At 49.1% G+C, this 15,626-nt stretch overlaps 1 protein-coding gene across 4 annotated transcripts in view; it reads left to right on the forward strand.

Moving 5' to 3' along the window:
* SLC3A2 (solute carrier family 3 member 2) overlaps positions 1 to 14,618 on the forward strand; it is a 26,186-nt gene extending 11,568 nt beyond the window's left edge. Inside the window, exons 1-12 of one of the 4 annotated variants that reach the window (XM_083715724.1) lie at positions 292 to 1,934; positions 2,093 to 2,139; positions 2,193 to 2,575; positions 3,403 to 3,864; positions 6,699 to 6,872; positions 7,161 to 7,261; positions 8,064 to 8,132; positions 8,494 to 8,558; positions 9,732 to 9,936; positions 10,584 to 10,727; positions 12,417 to 12,527; positions 13,543 to 14,618. In XM_083715724.1, coding sequence (XP_083571850.1) covers positions 2,257 to 2,575; positions 3,403 to 3,864; positions 6,699 to 6,872; positions 7,161 to 7,261; positions 8,064 to 8,132; positions 8,494 to 8,558; positions 9,732 to 9,936; positions 10,584 to 10,727; positions 12,417 to 12,527; positions 13,543 to 13,890 — 1,998 coding nt within the window. In that variant the 5' untranslated portion in view covers positions 292 to 1,934; positions 2,093 to 2,139; positions 2,193 to 2,256 and the 3' untranslated portion in view covers positions 13,891 to 14,618. Of the gene's footprint in view, positions 1 to 291; positions 1,935 to 2,092; positions 2,668 to 3,402; positions 3,865 to 6,698; positions 6,873 to 7,160; positions 7,262 to 8,063; positions 8,133 to 8,493; positions 8,559 to 9,731; positions 9,937 to 10,583; positions 10,728 to 12,416; positions 12,528 to 13,542 lie in introns of those variants that run through there. The other 3 variants (XM_083715723.1, XM_083715726.1, XM_083715725.1) reach the window with 3 other exon arrangements.
* Positions 14,619 to 15,626: the final 1,008 nt, after the last annotated feature.

Raw genomic sequence — 15,626 nt, forward strand, 5'->3', positions numbered from 1 at the left:
ACAGATTATGCATGGATTATAGACGGTTGTTATTTTCAGATGGGATTCAATCACATGGCACCAAATTCATGTTGCACAATTATAGTTGACTAGAATGTCTTGCAACACAAAACCGCTTTTTGTGATAAGGAAAGGGGGAAATGCACTCAAAAGTGTGTGATATAAACTTTGCTTTGGCTCAACAGTTGTCTAACCTTAGAGGGTTTTTAAATAGCTTTTTGTTGGCTTTAAATAGCAAGGATCATAGGAAAAATAAATGATACAAATAAAGAGACAAAGCCTTCTCATGCCGTTTGTATATCACAAAAATAGCATTCAAAATTTGTACTAATATCTGCAACATATGGGTCTCACCTTAGAGGTTTTTAAGAATATTCAGCAGTTTCTAAATGCTTTAACATAAAATTATTAAATAAAATAACCTCCCCACAAGCAAATCAGGATGAATGCTGATTAAACAGCTACCTTCATCTAATCTCCCCTAAGAATCTGACTGGTTTCTGTGACAACAGGATACTGGAATAAATGGGTTATTCGCTTGATTCAGCAGCCAGGCTTACATTCACCTGCAACAAATCAGGATAAATGCAGCAGGAGTCTTCTTTCAAGCCTAATTTCAGCATGGCAGATACTCCAGGAGAGGCCTGGTGGGTGCATGTGTGCCCACAGGCCCCACAGTGACAACCTCTGTGTTCTAGCCTTTGTGTTGTACAGGATCCCTGCACGATTTCATGCCTGCTGCCCACTCCTCAAAGGAACATTGTTTGCACTTGAAAGCACCCAATTTAAGGCAGGGAATAATCAGTTGCTTCTTGCAATTGTCCCAAGGCGGATGTCTACACCTTTGATCTCCCCACAGATGCCGCCACAGAGGCTCAGAGTCTGACACTGACTCCCGCCCTCTCCGTTTCTGGTACAGTTCTGTCTTGGAGCTGAAACTGTATAGCAAGGAAGGATCTGAAAATTGCCCCCACTTTCCTCTTCCCACTTTTGCCTTGCCTGAGCAGCACTTAAGAATGGAGCGTTGAATGATGAGAAACTGGCTGGGAAGTTATTTTCTTACTTTAATTGTTTAATTTTTGTTACTTATTGACTTCCTTCCTTTTAACAATTGATAGAAGGTCCTCGATCTGGGATGGGAAGCCTGCAGGCCTATGTAGCTCTCAGATGGAAAAAAAAGTTCATAAAAGGACAAGAAAAGTGATCAAGGGGGTTGGGCCAACCCCTCCTTGAGGAAACTTCCAGGGCATTTTAGTTGAGAAGGAAGGTTAATGTGCCAGTGGCACATGTTAGAGGTATTAAAAGTGGGTGTTTGGTGTGGAGAAAGTAAATGGGGGAAGTCTGTCTTTCTATCTCTGTGTCACTTTTTCCCTCATAACTTTAAGGCTGCGTACACAGAATATCTTCACAGCATATTGAAAACTCATCTCTCCCCTCATGGAATTATAGGCAATATAGTGTTGCTGGGAATTTTAATTCTGTGAGGGGTGAACTACCATGCCCAGAATTCTTTGAGGGAAAGAATGTGCCCCGAATGTGCTTTAAAGACACAATGTGTACCCAGCTCAGGGATAGCCAATAAAGCTGAATAACAGATGAAAGGATTTCAGCTCATAGTTAATTTGGAATTTGATGCCATGAGAGGCAATCAGGGCCACCAACCATCCAAGAGTGACCTCCTAAACTTATAACCGTCTTTTTCTTTCTTGCATATTGCATTTTGCTGTATTAAATTTGAATCTCATAGAAACATTGCGATACAGTGAAATAAATGGTATAAGAAACAAAAGAAGCAACCCCACCCCACAAAATAAAAAATCAACACGGATATTGAACAGGATGGATGTACTGTCTCTCATCTTCAATCGGGAATCCACAGAAACGCTGTGGATCACCAGCATGAAGCTCACTGGTTGCTGGTTGTCCATGGACCAGTGACATAGCGTGGGGAGTGCAGAGGGGGCCAGCCGTACCGGGTGCAACATCTGGGGGTTAGGGTTAGGGGACGCAAATCCACGGGTTAGGGGGTGCAAATTACTTGCCTAGCCCCGGGTGCTGACAACCCACGCTACGCCACTGCCATGGACCACAGTTTGATAATCTCCAGCCTAGCAGCATCCCTGTTGGCTGTCTCCTCCTGCAAAGCAACCCTTCGGTTCTCATGAGCATGAAAGCTTAGATGGAACCTCCAGGTTCAAAGGCAGTATATCTCAGTTAGCAGTTGACTGGCTGGGACAAACAGTGAGGTGGGCTGCCATGCACTTCTATGCCTCTCGTGAGTCCCCAAAAGCATTTGGCTGGCTGTTCTTAGAGGCAAAGAGAGAGAAAGATGGACTTCTTGTCCCAATTTTTTTGTTGCGGGGTGATGATGATGATGATACGTACTCAAACGCCTTCGCCATCGTGAGGTTGGCGAGGCAAGCTCTGTTCCACCTTAAGCGCCGGGCTGGGGGAGCCGGGAGGGCGGGACGGGGGCGGAGGCTCCGAGCCTACTTTAGCTGCCGGCCGGCGAGGCTTTGCTCAGAATCGGATCGAACCGGATTTCCTCGAGGAGCCAAGTTCCGGATCGTTACAGGTAGAGATTGGAGAGAGACCCCACCTGCCGGCCTCGCTCCCCATTCCCCTGATTTTACAACCCGCTTCTACGCACTAGATACACCTCCTAAAGTTGGTATCCAGAAAGTGGATAAAGGCAGAAGAGAAGATCTGGATTACGGCGGGGGGGGGGGGGGATGGTGGATAGGGTCCGGGGGGCGGGAGGGCGGACAGCGCAACGCCTCGGTAAAAGGAGCTTTCTGTTCAAAATCCCCCTTCCCCTCTCCATAGGGTTGCCATTAGAGAGCGTGTGAATTTCACCTCTTATAATAGGGAGGGGAATGTATTTGGGGTTAATGGCCCCAGGGATCTAATAGGGGTGGCATAGTGACTGCTGCTGAGGGTTTTTTTTGGGGGGGGGGTCTAGTCTCTGGCATACATAAGGGGGTATTCCTAAAGAGGGTTCTGTAAGGGGCGGTTTACTAGTATCCAGGAAGATAGGCAGTTTTTGGAGGGACGGAGGTTTAAAAATGGACTTTGTCTGAAATGTCTAAAATGTGAGGTTCTAGGGTTTGAGCCTGCTGAAAGGTTTTCTGTGCAGCTGTTCATTGTGGCTGCTGGGAAGCTAGACGGGCTTTTGGTGCCCCCCGGGGGGGGGGCACAGGCACCAAGGAAAGGTTCGGAGGCCAAGCCTTGGATGAACCCTCAGTTGGATGCATCCAGGAAGGGTAGCCCAGAAGCAAGCTGGTCTCTGTGGAAGACGGGTGTGTTGGGTCAAGAAGAGCCTTTCCCCCCCCCTTGTGAACTAAGGGGGCTCCCTCTGCTCCCCCTCTCTCGCTTCCAAACCGCCTTCTTCCTTTCCCCCAGGTGGCACCATGACCTCCCCGGGTGTAACCCCCGACACGGAGCTCGACATGAAAGACGTGGAGCTCAACGAGATGGAGACCGAGAAGCAGCCCATGAACGCCTCTTCCCCGCTGGCCAGCTCGCCGGGCAGCCTGGGCGAGAAAAACGGGGTGGTGAAGGTGAAGGTGGCCGAGGAGGAGGAGGAGGAAAGCGCCATGGTGGCCAAGTTCACTGGGCTCTCCAAGGAAGAACTGCTCAAGGTGGCCGGCACCCCCACGTGGGTGCGCACCCGCTGGGCGCTCCTCATCCTCTTCTGGCTGGGCTGGCTGGGCATGCTGGCGGGGGCCGTCGTCATCATCGTCCAGGCCCCCCGCTGCAAGGACCTGCCCAAGCAGGAGTGGTGGCAGAAAGGTGGCATCTACCGCATCCAGGACGTGGCAGGGTTCCAGGACTTTGGGGATGACAACGTGGGCGACCTGGCAGGTTGGTGCTGCAAGGGGGGGACGTGGGGGTCTCTCCTCCCCACAAGTCCTAGCTATTCCTTTGCAGGAGAGGGCAGCGGCTCAAGAATAAAAGCCTCGCACTCAGAAGGTCTCTGGTTCAATCCCCAGTATCTCCAGGTAGGGCTGGGAGAGACCTCTGGGAAGCTGCTGCCAGTCAGTGTAGACAGCACTAAGCTGGATAGACCCAGTGGTCTGACTCAGTAGCAGCTGGCTTCCTGTGCTCTTAAGGACACTCTATTTGAAGGGTTGTAGCTCAGCATTGGAACAGCTCAGGTGGTTGTGATACCATCGTTTCCAAATTCCCAACTTTCCAAAAAAAAGAGCAAGTATCTAGCATTTGTAGAACCCGAGACGTGAGACAACAAGTATGAGCACTATTTTTGTGTGTTCAGAAACTAACCTGATCCCTCCCCACCTTCTTGGAAAATTTATTGCGGACTTGCAGGTCCAGACTTCCTAGTAGTAATGTGATGTAATTAATGGGCACAGTGCTTGTGTGAATGCCAGTCAAGGACTCTTCCCTTTTCACTCAACAGCCTTGAATGCCTGGGAGCGAGGGGGGGGGGCATCATGAATATCTGCCCTGCAAGCTAGTTAACAGGGTGGTGTTGCTCAGAAGTAACTGATCTGCTGTAAACAAAACTTGAGAAGGTTCCTGGAATATAACCCGGGACCTATGCTTGCCTGCCCTTAATGCACCCTGCCTATTCCTCTCCACTGCAGTCAAAAGGACTATTTTTCAGTGCAGAGTTGCTGGCTAAGGTCATTGCAGGCAAGTCCCGCAATGAGGCTTCTATGGCTCTGAAAATCGCCTCCTGGGCAGTTCAGGATCTCCCTATTGGGCTTTTCCTGCTGCGCTCAGCAGTGCTCTGAGTACATGTGGTTAGCAGCTGCCTCTCCACCCCCCCTTCCCCTTTGCTGGCTGCCCATCCGCAGACTGGTACCAGCCAGACTTCCCTGTGCCAAGCAGCCGGTTCTATCCGGCTTTGAAGCAACCACTGGCCTTTGTTTCATCAGTTCCTGACGTCAGCGGGACGCTGACTCAGCACGGAGGCGGCTGGCTGGGTAAACGATTTGCAGGGCTCCACTTCCTTTCCTCCACTGTCTCACTCTGACCCTGCTTCCTCTTCAGATCAGGCAGATGGAGCCTCGTGGCTGGTTGTGTGAACCTGTGTCCTTATTTGCTCAGCTCTAAGTGCATTTGGGGGTTGGGGGGGCATCCAAAGCTCAGGAAGGGGTTATTTTCTCTCTCACAAACATCCCTTTGAGTTTGGAAGTTTGTTCCCAGGCCAGTTATTAATTAATATGATTTATAATAAATAGAATAGAATAAATAAGCAAAACTGGGCTGGGAGCAGACTACTTATTACATTTAGATTCTTTATTATTATTATTTATTACCAAAGTTTATATATTGCCCTTCATCTGTAGATCTCAGGGCAGTTCACAACATAAAATTACAATATAAAAATAAGAACAAAAACGAACCAATTAAACCAAATAATGGTACTATTCTGCTGTGCCGTGGCCAGACCACACCTGGAGTACTGTGTCCAGTCCTGGCACCACAGTTTAAGGATATTATTAGCAAGCTGGAACGTGTGCAGAGGAGGGCAACCAAGATGATCACGGGTCTGGAAACCAAGCCTTATTAGGAACAGTTGAGGGAATTGGGCATGTTTAGTCTGGTAAAGAGGAGACTGAGAGGAGATATAGAGCCATTTTCAAGGCCCTCAGGGTGGCATGCATTGTTTCTCTGGTTTCTGTTTTTATCAACACAACAAATCTGTGAGGTAGCTTAGGCAGAGACACTGCGACTGACCCCTCAAGGTCACCCACTGAGTCCCATTCCTGAGTGGGAATTTACCCTGTTCTCCCAGGGTCTCAATCCATCACTCTTAAGGTAGCATACATGTCTTTTTCTCTTCCTCAAGTTTACTCTCACAGCTTCCCTGTGAGGTAGGTTAGACTGAGGGACTGCCTGGCCACCCACTAAACTCCATGGCACAGTAATAATTTGAACCCGGATCTCCCAGAGGTCCTCTAAAGGTAAAGGTAAAGGGACCCCTGACCATTAGGTCCAGTCACGGACGACTCTTAGGGTTGCGGTGCTCATCTCACTTTACTGGCCGAGGGAGCCAGCGTATAGTCCTCTATAATGTCTTCTATAAATAGTCCTCCTCCTCCTCAGCCCTGTTAAATTCTCTGGCCTTTTAAATCTTAGCAACAGAAAGTTCAAAATTGACACTAAGGAGGACTTGGGAAACCATTGTATAAACTATTGGCTCATATGGGTTTCAAGTTTGTCTCTACAGCACCGAGGGCTGGAAGGCTCTTCTAGATTTATTTATTTACTTATTATGTTTCCGTCGCACACAACTGCTGTGCTCTGTTGCAGACTGGGAAGCAAACTGAGAAGCTTCACTTAAGCATGGCTTCCTTGCTCTGTGCAAACTGGGAACTGTGGCTAGTGTCTTCTAAGCAAGCTATGATTTGTGTAAGCCAATGTTTCGCAGTTTGGATGTAACAGGAAACTATGGTTCCTGGCTTGAGTCACTGCTCACACAAAAGGAGGGGCAAAATTTGTGCCAAGAAGCCACAGTGCGCGCGCACATTCTGGCTTGTAAAGTCAGGATTTGATCCTCCAAACTCATCTTGTGGCCATAGTTGGGCTTTTAACTCTTCTGGCTGAGTCCTACATCATTTCTGGAGCTAGAATTGAGCAGGGGGTCAACTCTCTTGCTGCACTGGCAGCCCAACCTTTATTCCGCCCCCCCCCCCAATAACACCTTTGCTTTCTTCCTGTCACTCCAGGTCTGAAGCAGCAAATGGATTATTTAAGTAAACTTAAAGTGAAAGGTTTGGTGATTGGGCCTCTCCACATCAATCCTGAAAATGACCAGGCCGGAACCAACCTCAAGGACATCGACAAAAGATATGGGACGCTGGATGAGTTCCGGGAAGTCCTGCAGGTGGCAAAGAAAAAAAGTAAGGGCCAAGCATAACCACAATGGCTACTAGCCATTGCTCTGCCTCTGAATGCCAGTTTCTGGGAATCGCAAGGGAGGAGAGGTGCTGTTGTGCTCAAATTCTGCTTGTGGCTTCCTGTTAAGGAATCTGTTTAGCCACTCTGAGAACAGGATTCTGGGCTTTGGCCTGATCCATCAGCCAGGATCTTGCTCTTATATCCCTGGCTGCAGTGCCAGCAAGAGGTCTCTGCAGAAGTTCTAGGCGTCGCCTTTCTGACTTGTGATGTGCCTTGCCTCTCTCTTTCAGGCTTGAAGGTGGTTTTGGATCTGACCCCCAACTACCGCAGCCAGTCACCTTGGTTCAGCCAGGAGATCAGTCTTAACAGGGATTTGCAGGACAAAATGAAGGTGAGGGAGGAAAAGCACACAGTGGAGCATTGGGAAGATCTTAAGGTTGCCACATTTATCGGGTGGCGGTGGGGAGGAATTTCTTTACACCTGTGCCTGGGTATCACAGGTGAGGAGAGTTGCTGCTTGCTTGCCCAGGTCTAAGGTTCTCCCCATCTGATTTATAGAATTATTATTATTTATTATTATTTATATGCCACCCATCTGACTGGGTTGCCCCAGCCACTCTGGGCGGCTTCCAACAAATGATATAAAACTGCAGTAAAGCACCAAGCATTCAACATCATAGAATTGTAGCGTTGGAAGGGACCCCAAGGGTCATCTAGTCCAACCCCCTGCAATGCAGGACTATGCAGGTGGCCCATAAAGGGTTTGAACCTGCGACCTTGGCATTATCAGCACCACGCTCTGACCAACAGAGCTAACTGGTTTGAGTCTAAATACTTTAGATCGAATTTAAAAACTAAACAAACCTGTAATTGGTCACATATACCCATCTCTCAAGCAACTTGGGGCAGCGCACATAGCATTCCTGGCCTTGCAACAATCCTGTAAGGTAGGCTGAAATAGCAGCCTGCATGGTCTGAGCAATGGTCTCCTTAATGTGAATCAACACTCTCGTTCCTTATAGCAGGTGGGCATATTTCCTTATAAACCTAAATAAAACTAAATTCACCAATGGCTAATTAGCAGGGGCTGAGAGGGAGGAATCAACCAACACAACAGGATTTGGGATCTTTTTTAGTGACCCTTGAGGACTAACTGGTTGTCTGGTCCTGTTTTTTCCCTTTCCATCCCTCAGGAAGCAATTACGTTCTGGCTGGAGGAAGGTGTCTCTGGGATCCAGGTCGGAGGCGTGGAGCATTTAAATGTACGTGGTGAGCCCATCCCAACCAATCTCCATTGATTCATCCTTCTCCCCACCCACCCCAGATCAGGGCACGAGCGCTTAAGGGACAAAGTGAATTCCCTTGTGAGCTGGTATTAAAGAGTGGTGGCCTCCTCTTGTCACATATATGGAGGTTGTTTTCCCTTACAGGGGGAGGGACTTTTGGGTTGTACAGAGTGGAAGCTCAGTGGCAGGACATCTGCTTTGCATGCAGAAGGTCAGAGCAGTTATAAGGCCACTTCCTGCCTTCCTTCCTGTTTGGGATAGTGGTTGTGGGGTGGAGCTTGAAGTTCCTGCCCTCAGCGTGCATCTATCTCACTCGCCGAACATGTTATTTCCTCAGGACACCCAAATCCTGAGTGAGTGGAAGAACCTGACAGAAGAATACAGTGTGGACGACCACATCAGGTAGGTACCGCCCCCTAAGATGCACAGCTTCCTGTTCTGATCCCCTTCTCCTCCTTTAAGCTCCCAAGCTGTGCTGCATATACATAGTGACTTACCTAAGAAAACAAAATCAAGTGGATAAATCTGTGCCAAAGCAAACTATTCTTCTGCCATTTCCACCCCTTGCCCCCCATTTTCTCTTAACTTTTTAAAATTCTGCCTTTTGCTAATAATGAGTGAAGACGGGGGTGCCAATTTGAATAAAATATTGGGGTGCCCAAGTAAGACCTGCCCTGCGTAATTGATCACGTGATGTGGTGCACGGACACTATTTGAATGGCAAATCCCCATCAACTTTGAGGGGGCCTGGTCCCCTCAAATATTTTATTGGGGCTGCCGAAGATCCCTCAGTTCCTAGGAGTTGGTTCCTATGAGTGAGGACTAAGCTGCCATACAGGGCACCGGAAAAGCCCCAGTGCCTTCTGAGCTTCTACTGGAGACATGACAGCCCCAGGCCTATTTGATCGATATTCCATTTAAAAAACAAAAAGCAAAAAAAACCCAACCCAGCTTCTAAACATGGTGTAGTTGTTAGATTATGATCTGGAAGAAAAATCAAGGTTCATATCCCCACTCAGCCATGAAGCTCACTGGGTGACCTTGGACCAGTCACCAGTCTCAGCCTAACCTACCTCGCAAGGTTGTTGTGCAGACAAAATGGGGAGGCCCAAATATGCTGCCTTGAGCTCATTGGAGGAAACAAGCATCAAAATATACCTATATAATAGAAATGAGAAAGCACAGTAAAATCAATTGTGCTGTGCTTGGCCCACGGCTTGTGCCACCTTGATGTCACTCAGCTGCCTCCCATGGTGGTCTTTCATTTGAGCCATCTCTCAGCGGTGGCTGGTGCCCATTGGCTGGTGGGGCAGAAGCAGGAGGCATAGCCAGAGCCAATCACAGGCACAGCCACCTAATTCTAGTTTCGCCCTTCCTGCTGATTTCTACAAGGGCAACACAGACTGAGGAGGAGGAAGCTGAGAGGCAGGGCCACCCCCATCCCAGACTGGTTGTAGGCAGGAAAGCAGGCAGGTGAGGGGTTGGCTGAGGGCAGATTGAGATCAATGGGGCAAGTGCTCTTCTTGCCCTAATGGTCCAGCTTCCACTGATCTCCCTCTCTGCTCCTCCTTTCAGGGTGCTCATTGCAGTGACACACAGGCAGGATGCCGAGGGCATCTTCTCCCTCCTCAACGAGACCACAGGCGTGGATCTGCTGAGCAGCCCGTACCTCCTGGGGCTGGTGAAAGGCGGCCAAGAAGACAGCACACGAGGGGAAGCAGCCGCCAAGATGATACGCCAGTACATCCAAGAAGCTGGAAACAAGTGGCCCAGTTGGAGTGTGAGTGGCAACTCTGTGGTTGCGTCTGCATACATGTGTGTTTGTGGGTGAAAGAGAGCAAGGGGAGTGGTTGGCCGCCGTTCGTGGCCCGGGTGTGGTTGGAAGCAGTCTTGTGCAGATGGTAGGGGCAGCTGGGTACACTTGCCCCAGCCCTCAAAGGGCTAAGCTGGCTGGGGGCCCCCGCCAGGGAGTGGCTGCTTTTTTGCTTGAGTTTACAGTGTTATTATCACTAAACTCCCACCCCCGGGCCTCAGACAAGTTCTGCACAGGCCTGGATGAAGGTAGGTGTGTGTGTGTGTGTGTGTGTGAGAGAGAGAGAGAGAGAGAGAGAGAGAGAGGGAGGGAGGGAGAGAGGATGAGATGTGGCTGGCCCCTGTTGGGAAAACCCAGTGGGAAAAAGGAGTTTTTCAGTTGCCTGCCCTGCTTGCATTTGCCTTGCGGAATTTCAACCATTAGCCCTTCAGCCACGTATGGTTGAAATCGCATGAGTTAAATGCAAGGGCACCACGGGTGAATAGAAGGTGAGCAGGCAGAGGAAGGAGGGACATTTGCAGGCACAGACCACATAGCTGCTGCTCCTGCTCCTCCAATGGCCCCATTCTAACCCAAGCTTGATTGGATGCTGACTGTCTGTCCTCCTCCTGCAGGTGGGAAGACCCGACATTGGCCACTTGGCCTCTCCGATGGGTGAGCCTCTCCTTCGCCTCTTCCACCTGCTGCTCTACACGCTGCCAGGGACGCCCTTCACGGACTACGGAGATGAGATCGGGCTGCGGGACCTGCCGGGACAGGTAAGGGTGCGACGTCAGGGTCTGGATGCTTTGCTGATGGGTCGAGGGGCAGATATGGTGGGGTAGAGTGTGTACGTTGCAGGCAGGTTCAGTTCTCTGCGTCTGGGTAGGGCTGGCAATTTCCCCCCACCTGAAACCCTGGAGAGCTGCTGCCAGTCATTGTAGATAATACTGAACTCAATGGACCCAACAGTTTGACTCTGTATAAGGCAACGCCCTGTAGTTTTAAGTAAGATGCAAGCACTAGTCTGTGCAAGGAACCTGCATGTCCTTTGCTTCAGGCAGCAAGGTCTGTTTGGTCTGTTGTTTTGCAAAGGGTGCGTGGGAGCAGGAAGGGTCAATGAGGCTGAGGACATACAGCAGCGGAGGCAAGTTTTTGGTTCTTCTTTCTGGTGGTTTCAGGAAGCTAGATGGGCCAATGGTCTGATTCTATACCAGGCAGCCCAGTGGAAAAGCATCTGGCTTTTCGTCAGCCATAGGCATGTAAATGTGGGCACACTGTTTTTGAAGTCTGGAGAGAAACCAGAGAAAGTGCTTGTTGTGGGGGGAGCATTGAAAGGTGCCAGGAGCTTCAATGCCCCCCACAGACGTGCAGGAGAGGCATTCCTTGACCTCTGCTGCTGGATAACCCAGGTCTTGCCAAAGGGTTGTAGTTTTCACTTTATGAAAACAAAAATCTTGGCAGCACAACAAATGCATTGCGAAGGGGCCTGCTGTTTCCGGAGTTCCCATGGTTCCTAGCAGGAGGTGCACAAACAACAGCCAGCTGCTCTGTGGACGGATGCTCCAAGTAGCAATATCTATTTGTTGGACCATTTTAAGGCTTGCTGTGGGTGCAGGGAGCACATCCCGAGTCTGTAACGTGCTGGAGCTGCCAGGGCAGGGATGGGGAACTGTGGTCCTTCAGATGTTGCTGAACACCCAGCTCTCATCAGCCCCTACCAGCAGGGCCGATGGTCAGGGAGGGTGTGAGTTACAGTCCAGCATGTGGAAGGCCACAGGGTTCGCCTTCTGTTCTGGACAGATGTCTCAGCCAATTAGGGATCACATATTAAATGCACTTACAGAAGGGTAAATCAGAGATAAGGGTCCTGTGCCCATCAGCCCTGGTCAGCTTGGCTGATGGTCAGGGATCTTGGGAGTTGTAATCTGTGGAGCACAGATTCCCCCTCTCTGTCTTAGGGAATCAGATCTGGCTCAGTGGTATCCTCCCCACCACATAAGAAGAACCCCGCTGGATCATGCCAAAATCCCATCTGGTCTAGCATTCTCTTCTTAAGCAGCCCAACCAGATGCTCTTATGGAAAGATCTCAAGCAGTTCCTGAGCGCAGCTGTAATACTCTCCCCAGGTTTGATTCCCAGATACTGCCTTTCACAGTGGATAGAGAACATAGCCATCATATTCCATCCCACATCACATGCAGAAATGCAAACTCTTGTGTTTTTATAATGTGTCAAGCCTCCAGGGGCAGCATGGAATCTGGGCAAATTTAATGGACAAAAACGTTACTTATATTTGCATTGTGGTTTATTGGACTTGGATATTCAGATTTCTTCCTGCAAAACACTGGTGGTGGTGGTGGTTTTTAAGGTGCTGCAATGGGTCGTGTGTGATGGGTCTTGTCTTTTTCTGACACCCCCCCCCCAAGTTGCAGCCATGCTAATAGTAAGTTCTTTTCTCCCTCCAGCCTGCAGCCTCCAGTGTCATTCGTATGCAGTGGGATAATTCAGCAAACTTTGGCTTCTCGAAAGCAAATCAGCAGCAGGTTAACACAGCAGCCAGCAATGTCACTGTACAGGTGAGTTGCAGAAGTGATGGGAGAAATGTGGGTGGCTCTTGCCAGTAATTTGCAAATGACATGAGGACACATGCCAGCATGTCACAAATAAATATATCCCCAAAATACTCAGCTTAATGCCAACCAAAACTCCATCTAGACTAGCATCCTGCTTCTAACTGTGGTCAGCCAGACACTCCCATGAAGCTCACCAGCAGGGCATGAAGGCAACAGCCCCCTCTTGTCATAGGGACATCAGAAAAACTGCCTTGTACTGAGCCAGGTCATTGGTCCATCTGGCTTTGTATTGCCCACACTGACTGGCAGCAGCTCTCCAGGTTTCGAGGCATGTGGCATTCCCAGCCCTCCTGCAGGGACTGGGGGTTGAACCTGGGTGCAAGGCAGTCTCCTCTGTTCCCATTATTCTCCAGACAGAGTCCAGCCAGATAACTCAGGAGCCAAGCCCCGTGTAGTATAGACCACTGGTGCCAGTTAGGTCATTTTTAGACTCCAGACTTCATGGTCCAGCATGGAGGCCTCTGGTGCTGATGTCTGCCCATGCCTTCACTTACCTCAAAACAGGGAAAATCTGGCCCTGCTGTGTTTGGGGCTCCCTCTTGCTCATTCTGCTGAATTGGGGCCCTGGACTTCTGCCTGAAAGGCCTCCCTTGCAGGCACCATCAAACGGGAGAGCTTTCCCTTGCTGCTTGCCCCCAGTGTCTGGTGGGCAGAAGTTTAGGCTGTATACACACCATACATTTAAAGCGCATTCACCTTCCTCCCTGCAATAATTCTGGGAACTGTAGTTTAACGCACACAGAGCTACAATTCCCAGCAGTACCCCCTAGCAAACTACAGTTCCCAGGATTTCTGTTTGCTTGCACTTTAAGTTTATAGTGTGCATGCAGCCTTAATCACTAAGCAGTTTTTAGATTTTTAACGCCCGGTAAAGCTAGAAGTGGTTAATGAATAACTTTCCCCTTGTCTCTCTCCTCTCTCTCTTTCTTCCCCTACCCCTTCTGCACAATCCCTGCAGTCACAGAACAGCGACCCGGCTTCGGTCTTGTCGTTCTTCAAGCAGCTGAGCGAGCTACGGGGGAAGGAGCGCTCCCTCCTTCACGGCGATTACACAGAAGCTGAAACCAGCAACCCGAGTGTCTTTGCCTACTTGCGGGTCTGGGACCAGAACAAGCGCTACCTAGTGGTCCTCAACTTTGCTCCCAGGGACCAGACCATCTCCATAGTGACATCCCCTCCCCTCCCAGACCAAGTCACAGTGGAGCTCAGCACGCAGCCCACGGAGGAGAAGAAACAGCTGAGTGTACGGGAACTCAGGCTGGCTCCCTCGGAAGGGCTCCTGCTCAGTTTCCCGTATGTGGCCTAGTTTGACTTGTGGCTCCCCCAACTTGACAGGGAGGAGCAAAAGAGCCGAGTCTGTGCAACTGTCCTTGGAAAGGAGCAGCGTCTGAATTCTTGAAAGGGCGCAGTTTTCACAGCATTCTGATCTTACTCTCTTCTGTATCACCTGAATTTTTTTAACACCCGTCTCTTCTCTCCCTCTGCTCCCCTAATTCCTTCACTCCTTGTACATTCCTTGACCTGCCAGTATCTGGAAAAATAGAACTTTTTATAGTAGGAGGGGGGAATAGGTGGACCCTCAGGATGTTGTTGAACTCCGACTCCCATGATCCTTAGCCAGGGTGGCCAGTTGTTGGGAAGAATGGGAGTTGTAGTTCAATAACATCTGGAGGGCTGTGGGGTCCCTCACCCATGGTGTGTAGAGCTTAATGTCCCCACTACCACCAGATACACTAACATGTCATGTGTGTGAACAGACTGTCCACAGCTCCAGTTTTGAATATCATTTCCACATGGTGTGTGTGCTTGTCATTTGGCTGGGCAGCTTTCATCCTTGAGAACTGACAAGTAAAGTTATATGTTTTTGTCCAAGCTACATGCCCCAGCTCCTTCTAAGCCTCTGTACTTTGTGGAATGAATATTACTGCAGGCTCATAGTGTCCGTGCGAGCCTGTCCTGTTCGTGTGCCTGTCTTGTTTGCCAAAACTGTTGTGAACTGGTATGGAATGAGTTTAATAAATTTCTCTCTGCTGACTCTTGTGGTTTCTGTTCAGAATGGTAGTGTTTATGCATGTGCACACAGCCTCTTTCAATTCCCCTGGTAAATCCCAACTCATTCAACAGCACAGTCGTCAGTGGCAGGGGTAGAAGTAGTGCAACTGGTCTGGACTTAACCCCTCAACAGCTTGGGACCAGGTTACTTAAGGGTACATGTGCTCCTCAGATGGGTCACCACTGAGAGTAACACATGCTTAGATTGTACTAGAAACCAGCAATCTGGAATCAATTACCAGCCGAAATTAGACAGGCACCTAAGTGTCTTGATGGCTAGTTGCCAACTGAATGTTTTGGTTTAAGAAGTCTTTCATTGAGGAGTGACCCAGCTCTTTATGGAATATTAATTTTATATATTAAGATTTTTTTTAAAAAGTGTTTGTAGGAATTGTATTCATTGTTTGTTGTGCTTTGATGGCCTCAGGCTGTGACACAGTTTTATACATTTGTTAAAGAATACCTGCTAAACAAGGAGCATAATAGCTCTAGCTAGAAATAGGTTTGAGTCTGATGGAGGAGAGCCAGCAGAGAGGGTGTTTTATAGGCTGGGTGACTTCCAGACATGTGTTTACCTTGATCACGTTGCACAAGTGTGGAATTTGGGATTGGGACAAATAATTAAACCGCCTGAATATCTCTGGGCTTTCTTTTGCTTTTTCAAAACCCATATTTACAGCTGTAAACATAGGTTATGGTAGCTTTCAACCTTTTCTGACATGGGACCCACCTTTAACCGAAACAAGCAGGCAGGGATTTTTCTTTTCACCATAGATATATGGGGGTAATACTGCTGATGCTCATTTATTTTATTGTGACCCACCTGAGACCAGCTTGTGAGATGGTAGTGGGCTCTGACTCAGCAATTAAAGACTAATGAGTAATCTGTGGGTACTAGCAGACTGGGGCTTGGGGGCCACAGACAATGCTGGGTAGAGGATTGGGCTGTGGGTTTTGGGTACATTACCATAACTTACACCCTCTTCCACA

This window comes from Podarcis gaigeae (genome assembly GCF_964106915.1).
Source record: "Podarcis gaigeae genome assembly, chromosome: 16".
NCBI lineage: Eukaryota > Metazoa > Chordata > Lepidosauria > Squamata > Lacertidae > Podarcis > Podarcis gaigeae.